This window comes from Trichoplusia ni, assembly GCF_003590095.1.
Source record: "Trichoplusia ni isolate ovarian cell line Hi5 chromosome 14 unlocalized genomic scaffold, tn1 tig00003941_group13, whole genome shotgun sequence".
Classification (NCBI taxonomy): domain Eukaryota; kingdom Metazoa; phylum Arthropoda; class Insecta; order Lepidoptera; family Noctuidae; genus Trichoplusia; species Trichoplusia ni.
In genome coordinates, this window is record NW_020799731.1 from 1 (window position 1) to 18,632 (window position 18,632).

The 18,632-nt window shown below is 35.8% G+C and overlaps 3 protein-coding genes and 1 pseudogene across 3 annotated transcripts; 3 read left to right on the forward strand and 1 right to left on the reverse strand.

The window, feature by feature from the left end:
* The first annotated feature begins 239 nt into the window (after window positions 1-239).
* On the forward strand, window positions 240-2,011 carry LOC113506416 (annotated as a pseudogene).
* A 1,807-nt stretch (window positions 2,012-3,818) lies between these two features.
* LOC113506418 (zinc finger protein 800-like) lies at window positions 3,819-9,665 on the reverse strand. The gene is given in 15 exon segments (XM_026889266.1): window positions 3,819-3,959; window positions 3,961-4,032; window positions 4,035-4,918; window positions 4,999-5,742; window positions 5,821-5,986; window positions 5,988-6,059; window positions 6,426-6,588; window positions 6,819-6,966; window positions 7,303-7,402; window positions 7,404-7,418; window positions 7,420-7,464; window positions 8,154-8,438; window positions 8,525-8,686; window positions 8,813-9,008; window positions 9,477-9,665. Coding segments are annotated over 14 exon segments (3,186 nt in total). The 5' UTR covers window positions 9,002-9,008; window positions 9,477-9,665.
* A 2,948-nt stretch (window positions 9,666-12,613) lies between these two features.
* Window positions 12,614-15,728, forward strand: LOC113506420 (NEDD8-activating enzyme E1 catalytic subunit-like). Its single transcript, XM_026889268.1, has 7 exons — window positions 12,614-12,771; window positions 13,002-13,344; window positions 13,732-13,892; window positions 14,220-14,388; window positions 14,650-14,899; window positions 15,110-15,329; window positions 15,448-15,728. The coding sequence occupies exons 2-7, from the start codon at window positions 13,007-13,009 to the stop codon at window positions 15,660-15,662; spliced, it is 1,353 nt and encodes a 450-aa protein (XP_026745069.1). The 5' UTR covers window positions 12,614-12,771; window positions 13,002-13,006; the 3' UTR covers window positions 15,663-15,728.
* Window positions 15,729-16,235: 507 nt separating this feature from the next.
* On the forward strand, window positions 16,236-18,405 carry LOC113506419 (signal peptidase complex catalytic subunit SEC11A-like). Its single transcript, XM_026889267.1, has 4 exons — window positions 16,236-16,386; window positions 16,467-16,726; window positions 16,875-17,052; window positions 18,196-18,405. The coding sequence occupies exons 1-4, from the start codon at window positions 16,339-16,341 to the stop codon at window positions 18,244-18,246; spliced, it is 537 nt and encodes a 178-aa protein (XP_026745068.1). The 5' UTR covers window positions 16,236-16,338; the 3' UTR covers window positions 18,247-18,405.
* Window positions 18,406-18,632: the final 227 nt, after the last annotated feature.

The following is an 18,632-nucleotide window of genomic DNA, read 5'->3' on the forward strand; positions in this document are numbered from 1 at the left end:
ATATAATACTTATATTATAAGAATTCACAAAACACACTGAAACTTGCTCCATTTTACGTAACTTCGCTTCTATAAATATTTAAATAAACACTAAAATAAAAATAAGACAAAATTAATACCAAAAGTCACAGTTTTGCAATATTATAAGAACCTCGGAAGGGTCTAAATATTTATTTTACCCTAACCATAAACAACGCAGCACCGAGACAGATTTCGATCCGTTCAATATTGTTCACGTTACGTGTCTATAGTTTTAAGGTTACATAATTTACGAACGGGCGCCGACTATTCGCCCAAGTGTACTAAATTAACAAAAATGTTGGGGGCTGCAAGTCGGGTTGGAAGTGGCCTTTTGGCTGCAAAATCGGTTGTTGAAAAAGCCCTTACAGAGGGTACCAAAATCGCAACTGTTTCTGCCATTAACAAGAGAGACTATGCTAAAGCTGCAGCAGGCAAAGGGCAAGGTAAGGTGGTCGCTGTTATCGGTGCCGTAGTGGATGTACAATTCGAAGACAACCTTCCACCCATCCTAAATGCCCTGGAGGTACAGAACCGTCAGCCCCGGCTTGTGCTGGAGGTGGCGCAGCACTTGGGAGAGAACACCGTCCGCACCATCGCCATGGACGGTACTGAGGGTCTGGTCCGCGGCCAGCCCGTACTCGACTGCGGCTCGCCCATCCGTATCCCCGTGGGCGCAGAGACCCTCGGCCGCATCATCAACGTGATCGGTGAGCCCATCGACGAGCGCGGTCCCATCCCGACCGACAAGACCGCCGCCATCCACGCCGAGGCACCCGAGTTCGTGGACATGTCTGTCCAACAGGAGATCCTGGTCACTGGCATCAAGGTCGTGGACCTGCTCGCTCCCTACGCCAAGGGAGGTAAGATCGGTCTGTTCGGCGGTGCCGGAGTCGGTAAGACCGTACTTATCATGGAACTGATCAACAACGTCGCCAAGGCTCACGGTGGTTACTCCGTGTTCGCGGGTGTAGGAGAGCGTACCCGTGAAGGAAACGACTTGTACCAGGAAATGATTGAGTCTGGTGTCATCTCCCTGAAGGACAAGACCTCGAAGGTATCTCTTGTGTACGGTCAGATGAACGAGCCCCCCGGCGCGCGTGCCCGTGTCGCCCTGACCGGGTCTGACTGTGGCTGAGTACTTCCGTGACCAGGAAGGACAAGACGTACTACTGTTCATTGACAACATTTTCCGTTTCACTCAAGCTGGTTCTGAGGTATCTGCTCTGCTGGGTCGTATCCCCTCAGCTGTAGGTTACCAACCCACTCTGGCCACTGACATGGGTACCATGCAGGAGCGTATCACCACCACCAAGAGGGTTCCATCACCTCAGTACAGGCTATCTACGTGCCTGCTGATGACTTGACTGACCCTGCCCCGGCCACCACTTTCGCTCACTTGGACGCCACCACTGTGCTGTCCCGTGCCATTGCTGAGTTGGGTATCTACCCCGCTGTGGACCCTCTTGACTCCACTCCCGTATCATGGACCCCAACATCATTGGAGCTGAGCACTACAATGTTGCCCGTGGTGTGCAGAAGATCCTTCAGGACTACAAGTCTCTGCAGGACATCATTGCTATCCTGGGTATGGATGAATTGTCTGAGGAAGACAAGCTGACTGTGGCTCGTGCCCGTAAGATCCAGAGGTTCCTGTCACAGCCCTTCCAGGTTGCTGAGGTGTTCACTGGACACGCTGGCAAGCTGGTGCCCCTTGAGGAGACTATCAAGGGCTTCTCTAAGATCCTGCAGGGCGAGTATGATCACCTACCTGAAGTAGCTTTCTACATGGTTGGACCCATTGAAGAGGTTGTTGCCAAGGCAGACACCCTTGCCAAGTCGTAAATGTACTGAATAATATGATGTATCTTTTCATCAACATAAGTTATTGCATATGCATAATTATAATCAATTGAACAAGGCAGATAGATAACTGTGACTGTTGATGTGAATGTATGTGGAAGTTATTTCTAAATAAAGTTAGTGAAAATAATAATGATATTTATTATTTCCGGTATTCATATGTAATGTCGCGGGGATCTGTACCATCCATAAACCTCATAGGTTACTCTTAAACTTATTGGAATCTAATTAGATCTTCCTCGTTCTATCAAAAGTGATAAGCTTACCAATATTTATACGAATTTGTAGAAAACCTTACAAGTAATATTTTACCGAATCTTTTTTCTGTTGCATAACACCACATCTTTTTCATAAAGGCCGGGCTTTTAAACGTGGATAAAAATAGTTTTAATTGAATGTTTAGTCCTAATAATTGTAGCTGCGAAATATTATCATATAGCGTTAAAATTACTTTTCTCACTCTTACATAATTTTCAAATGTAACATCAAGGCCGCAAGGTTAAAATGCGTACTAATGTAGAAAAAACATAAATAAAACGTTTAACAAATAATTATTTGCTGATGTAAAGTAGTGTAAAATATTATGTAAAAGTTAACAAAAGTGTCAATCGGTATTAACATAGCAGTTGCTAAAAACATCCACCTAAGAGGTTAAGTAGGTATGTGTGGTGTTGTTTTACTTCTGTTTACTTTGTTCATTGCATAAATACCTAGTTCCCTATAATAATATGTGACCACTCACAAAAGAACTCTCTTTAGGAAATAGGTGGGTTACATTGACATTTTCTACTGTTATGTGAAACTACTGTTTGTTGTTATTTTTGTTCAAATAAGAATTATAGTTAAAATGAAACGATTTCCTAGACCAAAAACTTATGAATAATCTAGCTCTACTAAAATCTACAATGTAAGTAGGTTTTGGGTAGGCCCTACCTACCTAGGTCAATCACATTTTTTTCCAAGGTCATTTCCTACATCGCATAAATGGGTCATATTATGTCATATACCTACCTACATGTTATTTTAATTCGATAATACGATGATACCTTATATCATTGAATCAAAATAGGTTTAATTCTTAAGGGGGTAACAGATTTCATTAAATTTAATAAGAAGGTATGATTAATAAGACAATATTATTATGGTACTAAGATGGCAAATGCACCGATCGAGTTATTTACCCGTTGTTAGGGGGTAAGGGCCCTTTTTGGAGACGAGTACCTATAGATAGTAGGTCCCTACTAACTACACCTATGATAACGAATCTGAAAAATGTAAATATCTCTGTAAAAAAATATGTCGAAAAACAATTTGTCACCGTTATGTGACGATGGAAGTAACTCATTAAATTACTCAAAACCTTAATCATTCTGGCAGTCGCCGGATAACAGGAAAGACCTCTTACTTTACTCGTCCAAAAGGTATGGATATAAAAAACTTGCTAATGGTAGAGCAAGTTCTTACTGCAAAATTACTTACGTTTACGCTACTCTTCCCTTGGTGTGTGTCTTTGATGGGTCTTGTGATCACCACACCTAATTTCACTCTTAAAAGTTTCATAAATGGGAATACAATAATAACACAAACTATAATTTCTTACTAAAGTAACTTTATTTGTTATTTTGTCTACCTATCTACCTATCCTAAATTCTAGGTAATTAACGAAAATAAACTAAATGTGCTTTAAAGCATAAACAAAGGTAATTTCAACAAAAAATATGTCAATATATTACACAGTTCTGTCTTAAAGTTCTACAGTGTCATTCTTTGCAGATTCTTTAATTTCTTCTTTGATGACCACATCATCGTTAACTTCACTAAGTTCATCTCCAATATTATTGTTCATACTTGCATTATCACCATCAACATCAGTGGGTTTGACTATTTCCAGATCATCTGCATCTGTACTACTCTTATCATTAGCACAGGGTGTTGAACTATTTTCGGCTTACTGTTGGTTTATCTATTTGCAAAGTCTTTTCAGTATTTTTGTTAGGAACCTCGGTCGTTGGTCGAGCGATAGCACAATCAACTTTAGGGACTTTAACTACTACAACTTGATCCTTTTCTTCATTACAAGAATTTTTTGTTAGGATCTTTTAGTTTAATTGTTTGAAATTTCAGTGGAGTGTTCAAAGTTTGTTTACCGTCTTATTTCTATTAATTGGTTTGATAACTAATATTTTCGTTTTCATGCCAGATTTTGTAAAATCACTAATACTTTTATTGATGAGGGGATTTTTCATAACATCTAAACTTTGGCGACGAAATTTAATTGGAACCACAGATGGTATGTTTTTGGGTTTAACAGTTTCACTAGGTGTGGTTGGACTTTTAGGTTGAGCAGAAACTGTACTTTGATTTACCTCTGCCACTGACTCGGCGTCATCTGTTGCTTTCTGAGGGCTATCAACAGAGTTATCTTTAGATACCTTATCTTTACCTTTTTCAGGTTCTTCAAGGGGCAGTTTACTGGATACATTTTCTTTACTAGGACTAGATTCTTTAGGTTCTTCACAATTGTCTGGTTTTTGAGTTACTTTGGAGATAATTTTAGGTAACATAGGTCTAACGAAAACGTTTTGGGTTCTAACATCCTTCTGAACGGCACTTGGGAAATTAGTTTTCATGTGCGCACTAGCTCTTTCGACAGATTTTTTAGATAGTGCGGTTAGTGCTCCACAGCATTCTTTATTCGCGTTCTCATAATTAATTTCTTGTTGAACCCTGCGTTTTGTTTGAGACACCTTCTGAGCCATTGTTAATGAATCTCTATATCCCTGAGCTTCCAATTTTAATAGATTTGATAGATCGTATTCGAAATCTTCATTTTTGGGCTTTGTTTTTCTTCTTACAGGTCTTCTAGATGCTACGGACGACTTGTCTTCTTTTAAAGTACCTCGCCTTTTCGCAATTTTTTCTTCGATTTCATCTATATCTGAGGAATTCTCTTCCGAAGTTTTTTGATGCTCGAAGAATCATTTTCTCAAGCTATTATTTTTGTCCACAGAATTGTCAGTGTGCTTACCTTGTCCGCCTAAAAATAATAAAAAAGAATATTAAATAAAATAAACATATCTGGATTACATACACAAAAGAATTTGGATTTTTTACTACCTTTGGCCAAAATTTCTTTTCTTCGCTTTGAATTGTTTTTTGTTTGGTATAATTTTCTTTTCCTCGTTATGCCTTCAACCCTTGTACTACTGGATGAGCTGTCATCCGATAAACGACTAGAATCGCTGGAACATCGGCTAGGACGTCTTGAATCAGGACTAGTATCATTAGTCTCGGGAAGTTCCTCAGGAGGTAAACAAAGTTCCATGGCTTCAGTACCATTAACTGCTTTAACGGTACTGTAATAAAAGTCTTTATCACCTTTAAGTTTGTGAACCACTTTGACATGTTCAGGTAACTTGTCAAAATAGTAATGCTTGAAATTACATAATTTACAAGCATAGCGATACCATTTAATATGATCGGCGACGTGATCAAATAATTCTTGTACTTCACCAAACTGTCCATCACATCGTTTACATAACAATTTGTTTAATTCTACTTCTGACTGCAGTCTCTGTCTGAAAGCCATAAGATTGTTCTTTTCTGCCTGATGAGCAAATGGTAGTCTTATTGTTAGTTTCGAAAGTTCTACTTGTGCTTTTTCTGGTTCTGGTTCTAGTTCTGCCTCTTGGTCTAATTCTAGTTCAGGAGATTCACTGGCGTCATTAGACTTTTGTTCGTCCTCACTAATATCCATGGTTTCTTCAACTTCTTCGACAACAGGAATTGATTTTTCTTCTTCCTTATTTGGGCTTGATTTCACTAAGACTGGTGGTGGATCTTCCTTAGGTGCTTTATTTTCTGTGAAAAAAAATTGACAATTAAAAATCAATATTTGTATGAAATGTAAGAAACAAACATATATTTATATAATAATACCATTATTTTCCGTAGGTTTATTGGGTATGGCGGCGACGATGTTGGGCGGCGGCCCCTTGTTGTAGTCCTTGCGGATCTGTATCTCGATGCGCTTGGCGTCGGGGCGGCGCGCGAGCGCGCGGCTGCGCGGCTGGCACGTGTGCGTGTGCGCCGCCAGCGCCGCGCGCCCGCTCGAACGTGCGCCCGCACCCGCCGCAGCGCGGCAGCTCGCCGTCACCCTCCATGTTGTCCATCCAAGCCTACAGGGTACACAAGTACTTATAAAAGGGCTAAACTTTTCACGCTCAAATGAATGGAACAAACGATTTTGATAGAATTTGGTATTGAGACAAGCCGACAACCTAGATTGACAGGCTAGTTATATCTTCAGGTACATCGAAAGAGTACATGTTATATAACTAGAAATTATCGGGTAAAACCGCAGACAGCAGCTTATTAAAACATAGATTCCGGTAGATGAGACAACTTTTATAGAAATTTGACACTTCCACCTACAACTTTAAAGGAATCCTGGGCTGACCGTAATCCTTAAGACGTCTCCGAATAAAAAATATATGTCAACACATTAAAATACGCTACTAATTAACGAACTATCACTTCCTTACCTGATTTTCTTGATCTATTCTTTCTTCTTCAGTGATCTTAGGCGCAGCAGTTGCTGACTTCATGTTATTTTTACGTTTTTCATAGAAGGCAGGAGGGTTATTCATTTTGAATGCCTTTGCTTGAATTGACTCCCTCAGCCTTCTAATCTGGGCCGCTGTTTTCCTAAAAAAATAAAAACATTTGCCTCATGTATTTGTGAGTATTTAGAAAAATAGCTTGCGCAAGTTTTCGGTTAAGTGACGAAACATTCGAGAGCTTCTGTGCAGTATTTACTTACAAAATCAAGTCACCCTATCATGTTACAATGTTCAATCTTCAGACATAATTCTTTGAACACTATGCAAATGAAGCCATTACACATTTCGTGATGGGTATAATGGCTGCATATTTACCTGTGCACTTTGAACAGATGTCTATATACACTCCACGAAGTAGAAAATATCTCCAGACAATCGGGGGCACGGGTATACAGGCGACTTTCCACATGCTTGTACTTCATATGGAATTTTAGAGTTTTTTGAGTCGAGAACTGCATGTCACCTGAAACATAACAAAATATATTATTAAAATAACCCTCCTGGCAGTCGGGTAAAAAGGTATTCTGATACAACAACGGCGACTTCTTCCAGATTTTAATCAACCAATCACAGTTTAGAACTATCCAATCACATAAAGGACTCTTACCGCGTCAACACCTGGTTACTTCTACATCCTTTACCATCCAGGTGACCCCATAAGTACAAAAACATCAAAACTCCGAAATTATGTAGTTTAAGTGGTCATGAAAGTGGATGAAGTAGGTATCTAAAATGTACAATACATATTTTTTGCGCGAAATTCAAAACTACTTTTTATAATATTGTTATAGAAACTTACAGATTTTGCATTTCAGTATGTCGGCGTCATCGTTCTCATCGTCATCACTTATTTGAATAACGCTATCAGAATCTTCCGCCGCAGAGCTTTTTATTTTGAAAATTGCCATCACTTTGGTAAAACAGCTATGTCCCTTGAATAAAATTTTGTCGAGCTCATTCACTAGACAAAAATAAACCAAGTTTATTATTTTTAATGATTGAAAACAGAAGATATTTATTTGAATTAAATAAATAATATAATTTGTCGTATCAGTAGGTAATGGCAAAGCATTTAATATCACACTTTCAGCATGTAGCTTATTCTTCACACTAGGAATTTTACTGAACTTCCACAAAAATTTTATGTGGATCCAACTTAGACAAGATCTAAAAGAACATGGAATGAGAACTAATTTTATCAAGATTTACACTTATTTACAAGAGTAGCATAGGTACAGCTACAAGTATTTTTATGTGACAGGGCAAGCAATGCATAAATGGGAAATTGACACAATATACAAGATTTCGCGTTATCGCTATAATTGTGAATAATCTTACTTCATTACTAATATAAAATTATGGAAACAATAATGACATTTTGAGTACCACCATTTCTGGAATGTAAAAATGTTATTGGCATAATGAAACTAAGATTGTTACATGTTACAAGATAGAAGACATTTAAGACTTTGCTAAATTTTCCAGCTTTAATAAATAAATAAATAACCTTTAAATAAATAAGAAAAGCCTTTTAAAGCTATTTTAATGCAAATTTTTTGTCAACATTATTATAATAAATTATAATAGATATAAATAAAGAATAAAAAGGTATCATAGAAAATAATGCATATTATAATTATGATAACATACTTGTACTCTCATATTTTCTTTTTGTTTGTCTTCACACATCTGAACATTTTGGAACATTGCTACTGAACTATTTGGTATCTTCTGCAGTGCAATTTGTGGCTCATCTTTGCTATTGTTATGTACACCTTTGTGCTGTGCAATTTTTTCTACAATTGCAGTCAAATCCTTAGTTAATGGTACCCTTTCATCTATGTCATCAGTCTCTTTATTTTCAGCTTCTATTGTTTCCTTTAAAGATTCTTGATATCCTTCTTCTAATTGTTTAATTTTCATAATTTCAGTAACCTGTAATGATATAATGTGGGTCATAAAATTTCAACATTTAAATCGAACTGGTTCACAAAAAATTGTATTATGCAAATGATACTCACCGTTGAAGTAGCTTTGATAAAATGACTATGTAACGATGAACTGAACTTCTCTTTACAATAAACACGTTTATGAGATATAAAATTAGCCAAACTCCTAAATATATTACGGCATACTTTGCATTCATAAAGTAAGTCACATTCATTTGAGAGTAAATCTTTCAGCTGAAAATATGCAAATACAATTATTAACATTATTTAAATTAAAAAAAAAACAATCAATATTAAATGTGAATATATAATAGTATAATTCAAAACCTCACATGTAAATAAATATTGTAAGAGACTTACTTCTTCAGTTGCTAAGTCAAATATTTTCCTTGCTTGACCAAATCCTGTAATGCTTGTATGTATAGGCTTTCTAAGCAAAGCAAAGTCAGTTTCATCTGCCTCTTCACTAGGTTGACCTATAGCCTTATTATTAGCTTTACTCTTATCTTCTTTCCCCTTTGTTTTGGTACTCATCTTGTTTCCAGCCATTTTTCATCTAAAACAACATTTAATTTGTAATTAATAAGAATTTGTATACAAAATGTACAAATGCGACAATTTGTAAAAAATACTTGGGAACTGATAAATATATTAAACTGAAATAACTCGAAAACTAACATCTATATACACCTACCACGCACTTCATGTTGGCACCGTTTTGTATAACGCTGACCAACCATGTTGACAATGAAATAACAGATAAAACTTACAAACAGATATATCAATAAAGCTAAGAAAAACACTGTCAATTAATTATAATTTGTGTAAATCTTTGATAAATAATGTAACCATGCCTCATATCTGACTCGGGCATGGTAATATCATATTCCGCAGCTACCAAGAGATTCGCCGTCTCTCCCTCAAATATACACAACAACATGAGATGTAATGTGATATAAACCTAAGCAAATAACATTTCAATCAATACAGATTACGAAGCGAGTATTTATATAAGCACACTCACGTGTAAATCGTCACAACCGCAAACTCGAAAATCCCAGTCTTGCGACAACTGCACCTCCATCACGCCTCCATTTTCAACAAATGAATATCATCTATAGTACGTAACTCTGTTCCCATGGCCATGACTATAACTATAGCATGTTTATAAATAATGTAATTAAATTATTTCTCTTTCTAAATAGCGCGAATCCGTCGCTGTGCGTTTAGGACATCTCAGTCGCCGCTTGGAGCTCCCGTGAGGCGTGCTTGTCAATGCGGTAAGTGTCACTGATTTTGAACTATAACGACCGCGTGAGTCAAAATGACGCATGATTATCTTTTACGTGACTTTTAAGATTTAACTCATACGATAATTATATTGTTATTTCATGTTCTACTTACGTGATAACTTATTATATATATATTTTCTTGTTATAGATATCGTGACTAATATATAATAAAATGGGTAGTTCTTTAGACGATGAGCATATCCTCTCTGCTCTTCTGCAAAGCGATGACGAGCTTGTTGGTGAGGATTCTGACAGTGAAATATCAGATCACGTAAGTGAAGATGACGTCCAGAGCGATACAGAAGAAGCGTTTATAGATGAGGTACATGAAGTGCAGCCAACGTCAAGCGGTAGTGAAATATTAGACGAACAAAATGTTATTGAACAACCAGGTTCTTCATTGGCTTCTAACAAAATCTTGACCTTGCCACAGAGGACTATTAGAGGTAAGAATAAACATTGTTGGTCAACTTCAAAGTCCACGAGGCGTAGCCGAGTCTCTGCACTGAACATTGTCAGATCTCAAAGAGGTCCGACGCGTATGTGCCGCAATATATATGACCCACTTTTATGCTTCAAACTATTTTTTACTGATGAGATAATTTCGGAAATTGTAAAATGGACAAATGCTGAGATATCATTGAAACGTCGGGAATCTATGACAGGTGCTACATTTCGTGACACGAATGAAGATGAAATCTATGCTTTCTTTGGTATTCTGGTAATGACAGCAGTGAGAAAAGATAACCACATGTCCACAGATGACCTCTTTGATCGATCTTTGTCAATGGTGTACGTCTCTGTAATGAGTCGTGATCGTTTTGATTTTTTGATACGATGTCTTAGAATGGATGACAAAAGTATACGGCCCACACTTCGAGAAAACGATGTATTTACTCCTGTTAGAAAAATATGGGATCTCTTTATCCATCAGTGCATACAAAATTACACTCCAGGGGCTCATTTGACCATAGATGAACAGTTACTTGGTTTTAGAGGACGGTGTCCGTTTAGGATGTATATCCCAAACAAGCCAAGTAAGTATGGAATAAAAATCCTCATGATGTGTGACAGTGGTACAAAGTATATGATAAATGGAATGCCTTATTTGGGAAGAGGAACACAGACCAACGGAGTACCACTCGGTGAATACTACGTGAAGGAGTTATCAAAGCCTGTGCACGGTAGTTGTCGTAATATTACGTGTGACAATTGGTTCACCTCAATCCCTTTGGCAAAAAACTTACTACAAGAACCGTATAAGTTAACCATTGTGGGAACCGTGCGATCAAACAAACGCGAGATACCGGAAGTACTGAAAAACAGTCGCTCCAGGCCAGTGGGAACATCGATGTTTTGTTTTGACGGACCCCTTACTCTCGTCTCATATAAACCGAAGCCAGCTAAGATGGTATACTTATTATCATCTTGTGATGAGGATGCTTCTATCAACGAAAGTACCGGTAAACCGCAAATGGTTATGTATTATAATCAAACTAAAGGCGGAGTGGACACGCTAGACCAAATGTGTTCTGTGATGACCTGCAGTAGGAAGACGAATAGGTGGCCTATGGCATTATTGTACGGAATGATAAACATTGCCTGCATAAATTCTTTTATTATATACAGCCATAATGTCAGTAGCAAGGGAGAAAAGGTTCAAAGTCGCAAAAAATTTATGAGAAACCTTTACATGAGCCTGACGTCATCGTTTATGCGTAAGCGTTTAGAAGCTCCTACTTTGAAGAGATATTTGCGCGATAATATCTCTAATATTTTGCCAAATGAAGTGCCTGGTACATCAGATGACAGTACTGAAGAGCCAGTAACGAAAAAACGTACTTACTGTACTTACTGCCCCTCTAAAATAAGGCGAAAGGCAAATGCATCGTGCAAAAAATGCAAAAAAGTTATTTGTCGAGAGCATAATATTGATATGTGCCAAAGTTGTTTCTGACTGACTAATAAGTATAATTTGTTTCTATTATGTATAAGTTAAGCTAATTACTTATTTTATAATACAACATGACTGTTTTTAAAGTACAAAATAAGTTTATTTTTGTAAAAGAGAGAATGTTTAAAAGTTTTGTTACTTTATAGAAGAAATTTTGAGTTTTTGTTTTTTTTTAATAAATAAATAAACATAAATAAATAGTTTGTTGAATTTATTATTAGTATGTAAGTGTAAATATAATAAAACTTAATATCTATTCAAATTAATAAATAAACCTCGATATACAGACCGATAAAACACATGCGTCAATTTTACGCATGATTATCTTTAACGTACGTCACAATATGATTATCTTTCTAGGGTTAAGTACATTACAAAAAATTTCGTTAAAATATACATATCTCGAATTAGACTCCTAAAGGCGTGTGGATAATAAAAGGTTTATTAAAACCTGAGCCAGACCCTACAACCTGAATAAAATAAATATTCATGAATCGTAAACTTTTAGCATATAGACCAGGCGAGAGCTTCAGATTCTACAGTGCCTAGGTGGCTACAGCTGAGTATCGCAGGTTCGATGTCTCGTTTTAAATGTATTTATCACTCTTACAGCGAAAAATATTGGGTTCAAGTCACATAGATGCTATTCCTAGCTAGAAAGAGTAGGCCAGCCTGGGTTTCCGTCTATACCTAGTGGAATCGTAAATTAAAGAAAAAGGGTAAATATGATTAATCGCTATCATAATAATACATCTTCGTACAAACTTGGCGCATAAAAACATGTCATTTAGAATAACACCACCTTACGTTGTAGTTAGATTTTGCAGCGAACTAAGGAATTGTGACAACAAAAAAGATTTTTAGTGACTGTCTGCATGAGTCAAAGGCTTGAATCTGAATTTGACGTAATACCGCTTGACAAGTGAATAGTTGACGGCACGGCATTCAATTTAATTATTGACAATTGCCTGTCATTCTACTGGTAGCGATTTTCGCCTTTTCGGCTAAATAATAAATCTTAATTTTACAGTAATTTATTGGAAGCAAGCTTCATAATAAGTTAATCGTATTTTGTAAGTGTACTTGTTGTATATCCAAATTAGTAGTACCTAAGTTTGAGGGCTTGTTGCAAACGACCGTGCTATCAACAATGCAGGCCCGGTCTTTTTACCATTATAAATATCATAGATTTATCGTACATTGAAATAAACTGAGCTGCTCATTATAAAATATACGACTTAAGTGCATATTTTATATTCATCTTCTCATAGTAACAATCTATATAATAAGCTTATTATTTTAGTTATAATGGCATCCGGGGAGACACAGACATCTACAGACCAGCAAAGAAGATGGTTACATATAAGAAAACTTTTGGAAAGGTCAGGGCCATTCTGCCATCCAGACTTTGAACCTTCACCAGAAATCTTGGATTTTATAATGGAGTCTTGCAAAATCCTAATTGTTGGTGCTGGAGGACTTGGTTGTGAATTGCTGAAGGACCTGGCTTTGCTGGGTTTTAGGAAATTACACATTGTGGATATGGATACCATAGAACTTTCCAATTTGAACAGACAGTTCTTGTTTAGAAAGAATGATATTGGATTGTCAAAAGCTAAGTGTGCAGTAGAGTTTGTGAATAAAAGGTATGTGTTTTGTAACTTTATGTATACCACTATAAGTTGGTCCTAATATATATATATACCATTCATTTTACACATCATATTATAAAACAATGCATGCCTTCACCTAGTATTGTAATATTATTACTCAACTAGAATTTTAAATAGAACCATGCACATGGTATCACCTATTCATTAACAAAATAATAATATCAGCTGTACAAGTCCCACTATGGGGCAAAGATCTCCAACATAGACAAAGCTTGAGTACCATGCTTGCTTAATGTGGGTTTCTGGTGCTTAAAAATACCATCATAGAACTATGAAACCACCAGAATAGTAACTTAAAAAGTGTACTTTTTATTCTTTATTATATTATAATATTTATAATCAACTTGTTTTATATCCCAGGGTGCCAGGTTGTGAAGCAATTGCTCATCATTGTGCCATCCAAGACTTGGATGAGGGTTTCTATCGGCAGTTCCACATTGTTGTATGTGGCTTAGACTCTATTGTAGCGAGGAGATGGCTTAATGGGATGCTGATGTCCCTGTTGCAGTACAATGATGATAGTAATACATGTTTTACATATTTAATACTTTTCATTAAGGTTTTCCATTTAATAGAATTTTATGTACTAATTTTTACTTGATGAGCAGTATGGAGCTAGGACTCTAATGAAAATAGGCTTTAATATTAAGTCCCACTTCCAGCCTTCAAAATTCATATAATAATCTATGATTATTATTCCTCAGACAGGTTTTTTTTATCCCAAATGGTTTTTATTTTTCTATTTAAGTAGGTATACCCAAATTACTATAGTCTGCACCTAAGAGGATCTATTGAACAAGTTTTTGCCATATTAATTAGGTTTTTTAAAACACACAATGTAATTTCAGGAAGTCTAGATCAAAGCAGTGTTATACCTCTAGTTGATGGTGGTACTGAGGGCTTCAAGGGTAATGCAAGGGTTATACTGCCTGGCATGAGTGCCTGTATTGAGTGTACTCTTGATCTTTACCCACCACAGAAGACTTTCCCTTTATGCACTATTGCTAATACTCCAAGGTACTGTGATTCATATTTTATTACTAAATTTTAGTTGCTAAATAAATTATTTTTCTAGCTTCAAGTTTTGTAGCTTCAAGCTTGTTTTCAGCATATTGCCTAACTAAATGTAGCTTTATTAAAAATATTTTTTTTCGTTTTGTCATAAAAGTAAAAGATTCGGAGTGACAAATTATTTCCATTTATGAAAGTAAGGTACATATTGGATATAATGTTGAATTATATAGTATGAGTTTAATTAAACCTTAATTGCGATTCCAGATTACCAGAACATTGTATAGAGTATGTGAAAGTAATACAGTGGGCTAAAGAGAACCCTTGGGGCAGTAATATTGCTCTTGATGGTGATGACCCTCAGCATGTAGCCTGGGTGTTTGAGAAGGCTCAAGATAGGGCTATGAAGCATGGAATATCAAATGTTACATACAGATTAACTCAAGGAGTTCTGAAGAATATCATTCCTGCTGTTGCCAGTACTAATGCGGCTATAGCTGCTTGCTGTGCTTCTGAAGTGAGTTTGGTTCTATATTGAATCTCACTATTGGTATACAAGACTTTTATTGTATTTGCGCCTAACACACAACTAACGTAGATCTTGTTGGCTTTCCCTGTATACTTTTCAATGTAACAAAAAAAAAGCCTACTTGAGGCAGACTTAAGAAATTGAAATATTTATTGAACATCCTCCAAAATAATATAATACTTATAACTTTTATTGTAGGTTTTTAAACTGGCAACATCATGCTGTACAAGCATGAATAACTACATGGTGATGAACATGGCTGATGGTGTTTACACCTATACTTTTAATGCTGAGAAAAGACCTGACTGTGTAGCTTGCAGCAACTCCACACGGGTTGTGGAGATAGAGCCACAAGCAACCCTGCAGAGTATTTATGATAAACTTTGTGAAGACCCTGCTTATTTAATGAAGAGTCCAGGTTGATAAATCATCATTTTCGAATATGTATTTTTGTTGAGTCAATGACATCATCATTAACTCTCATCTTTTTACATCTTTTGATTGGCTTTAATTCACTCTTTATTTCAAATTTTCAGGTATAACCACAGTTATAAACGGCCGCAACAAAACTTTATACATGTCATCCATAAAAAGCATTGAAGAGAGGACTAGAGACAACTTAAAAAAGAAGTTAACAGAACTAGGATTATTCAATGGAGCTGACATATTAGTGGCTGATGTTACAACTCCAAATACTGTTACAATTAAGCTGAAGTTTGCTGAATATCAAGATGTTGAAATGACTCGTTAAATAATTCCAATTGTGTTACGTATTAATGTATTTATGCACTTTTTTAATAAACTTATTTAGACTTTGTACTCGTCTTTTCAAATGAATCTCTTAAAGGATTCGAACTACTTCGAAGACCTAATTTTCAGGTTTATAAACATTGAGTTGTTGATGATCGTAATTAGTAGATAAAGAAAATTGAAATTAACTATTGCAGAGCATGTTTTCCAGCAAAAAACTATATTTGAAGCGGTTGTAAGCATTTTATATTTCTTCTGTAATCTTTTATCAAATAAGTAATTTTCTAAAAACCTTGATTTATTCGTATGTCGTATTTGAATTTTGCTCAAAAGGCTTGTACTTGAATACTATTGAGCTGACATGGCGTGTGGTCATAAAATGTCGATGAAGTAAGCTAGAATGTCATCTCTTCAGTAGGTTTATTATTGACTTTATGTAAACAAATTCAACTAATTACGATAGTTTCATAATTAAAATAAAAAATATTAAATTAATTTCATATTTTCACCTTATCAGTGAAATTCAGGTGTATTTAAAATCATATCGATAATTGCAATTTTTGTCTATCTCTACCTATCTGACGTGGTGCTGTCGACAAGACGACAACAGGGAAAGGCGATAACCAAAAATAAATTACCTTTCTTGTAGTTGTTAGAGATTATTTACAGAAACCAAAATGTTCGACAGCATATTTGACGATGTGAAGCGCATGAACAAACGGCAGGTAATGTTTCAGTGACGATCTGTTGTATTACATTAATATTTTACCGGCTGTTATTTTATGTTTGTCCTTTTTATTTTCAGTTCATCTACCAAGTTCTAAGTTTTGGTATGATAGTTTCTTCAGCGCTAATGATATGGAAAGGCCTCATGGTTGTAACTGGTAGTGAAAGCCCAATAGTTGTGGTGTTGTCAGGCAGTATGGAACCTGCGTTCCACAGAGGCGATTTACTGTTTTTGACGAACTATCCCGAAGAGCCCGTGCGTGTCGGCGAGATCGTAGTTTTCAAAGTGGAGGGGCGAGACATTCCAATTGTTCACAGGGTTCTAAAGCTTCACGAAAAGTGAGTATACAACTTCTCTACGAACCTGAAGCAAAGGCGGTTTCTGTTGTTTTTTTAACACAAAATAGCTTGCGACGTTATATAGTATGCAATGTATGCTACGATGTATGTACATCTTTAAAGTATCATATGCCATTTGACATTTCAGGAATAACGGTACAGTAAAGTTCCTGACAAAAGGTGATAACAATAGTGTGGACGACAGAGGATTATACGCCCAGGGTCAGTTGTGGCTTACCAAGAAGGATGTTGTGGGTCGTGCAAGAGGTTTTCTACCTTACGTTGGCATGGTGACCATATATATGAACGAATATCCTAAGTTTAAGGTAATTTTGTTTGCTGTTGAATTAAATTTGATTGACTGTGGATGATTTGGACAGTTATACAAAATGTGACAGTATGCGTACATTGCCTTTTGCATGATAGGAAGAGGATAGTAACTATTCAGAAGGATTGGTTTTGTAATGCCTACCTGAATTTTCCTAATTGTTTCATACAAATAGGCTACAGACAAATATCTAGGGTATCATACAAAAATGTTGCATATTTACCCCTAGGGTATGGAAGCTTAAAAATGTACTTCACAGTAAGTTATGAGTTGTATTTTATTGAGACATTTGATTCAACTTAAACTTTAATAATTATTTACCAAAACCTGCCACCATGTCAAAGAAAGCATACTAATAGAATAATAAAGAAAGAATAATTCTAGTACATCACTTTGTGGAAATGTAGACAACTATTGAATATTGGCTAATATACTTAACTATAAATGTGTCTTAGAGTTATGTATATTATAGTAATAACATCTAATATTTATTGACTATTTACATTGACCTGGGGAAATGGTTATCAACATTGTCACTGGTTACAAATATGAATTAAATTACCTTGCTATTTAAATGGTCATAAGCAAAGATAACAATAGAGTAAATGAATTTATTATAATTAATTTTAGATGATAGTATATATTTGGCCCAGAACTAAGATCTAAGAATAAATAATTTATGTAAACAATGTAAAAAATGAAAACAATAACATTACCTCATCTTGTCTCAGTTTCTTCAATGTTGTTCTAATAATATGTTCATATTAATAACTATAATTTGTTGATTTAACCAACATTATTCAGCTTTCTAAATACTCCTAATGCAGGTAATGAATGTCAAAATCATGATTAATAATAATATAATAATTAAAGAAATCATTTACCTAACAACTAACAAATATTTTGAATTGAAGAAGATGCCTAATAGAAATGCCAATAAACATTACATCTTATCATTTATTTGTGTGGTTGTTATTAACTTGTATATTATTATGACACAACGCTTTACTCCCGTGGATAGTCCAACAAGTTTCGGACCCAGCCAGGGTCCATAATCATGAGCTGACACGGCGTTATAACGCAGCAGAATTTTGTTCAAAACTGAAACATGTCAAGTCTGTATTAATACTTTTTGTTCCAGTTTGCGGTCCTGGCGTGTTTAGCAATGTATGTGCTCGTACATCGGGAGTGACAGCATTAATCTGATCTGAAGTGTTGTAAGATGGCCATCTCTGGAGGAGATACATTGGCTCTGTGGATGTATTTAATTTTATGATTAAATGAACGTTCTCTCTAGTGTTACATCATTATATTTATTTTACTTAAATATACTGTTAAACTCTTACTTGTATCCCTAAAAGACTTTTTTTTGGAGACTGTTGACCTGAATGGATAGCATCTAGGTTGTGTACGAGTTTTGTTCTGTAAATCTAATGTTTTGATTGAAGTTCTAAAATACACTATGTTATTGAGAACCATTCAATTTGTTTTGCATCCACAGAAACTACTTTTAACCTGGCATTTATTTTATCACAGATAAGCGTAAATGATTAGATAATTTAGCAACCAGAATTACAA

Bases quoted from the DNA above. Each gene is read 5' to 3' on its own strand.
- LOC113506419 (XM_026889267.1), top strand. From the start codon at position 16,339: ATGTTCGACAGCATATTTGACGATGTGAAGCGCATGAACAAACGGCAG. The intron at 16,387-16,466 runs GTAATGTTTCAG...TTTTATTTTCAG, and splicing joins AGCGCATGAACAAACGGCAG to TTCATCTACCAAGTTCTAAG. The intron at 16,727-16,874 runs GTGAGTATACAA...TTGACATTTCAG, and splicing joins GTTCTAAAGCTTCACGAAAA to GAATAACGGTACAGTAAAGT.
- LOC113506420 (XM_026889268.1), top strand. From the start codon at position 13,007: ATGGCATCCGGGGAGACACAGACATCTACAGACCAGCAAAGAAGATGG. The intron at 14,389-14,649 runs GTACTGTGATTC...TTGCGATTCCAG, and splicing joins ACTATTGCTAATACTCCAAG to ATTACCAGAACATTGTATAG. The intron at 15,330-15,447 runs GTTGATAAATCA...TCAAATTTTCAG, and splicing joins TTATTTAATGAAGAGTCCAG to GTATAACCACAGTTATAAAC.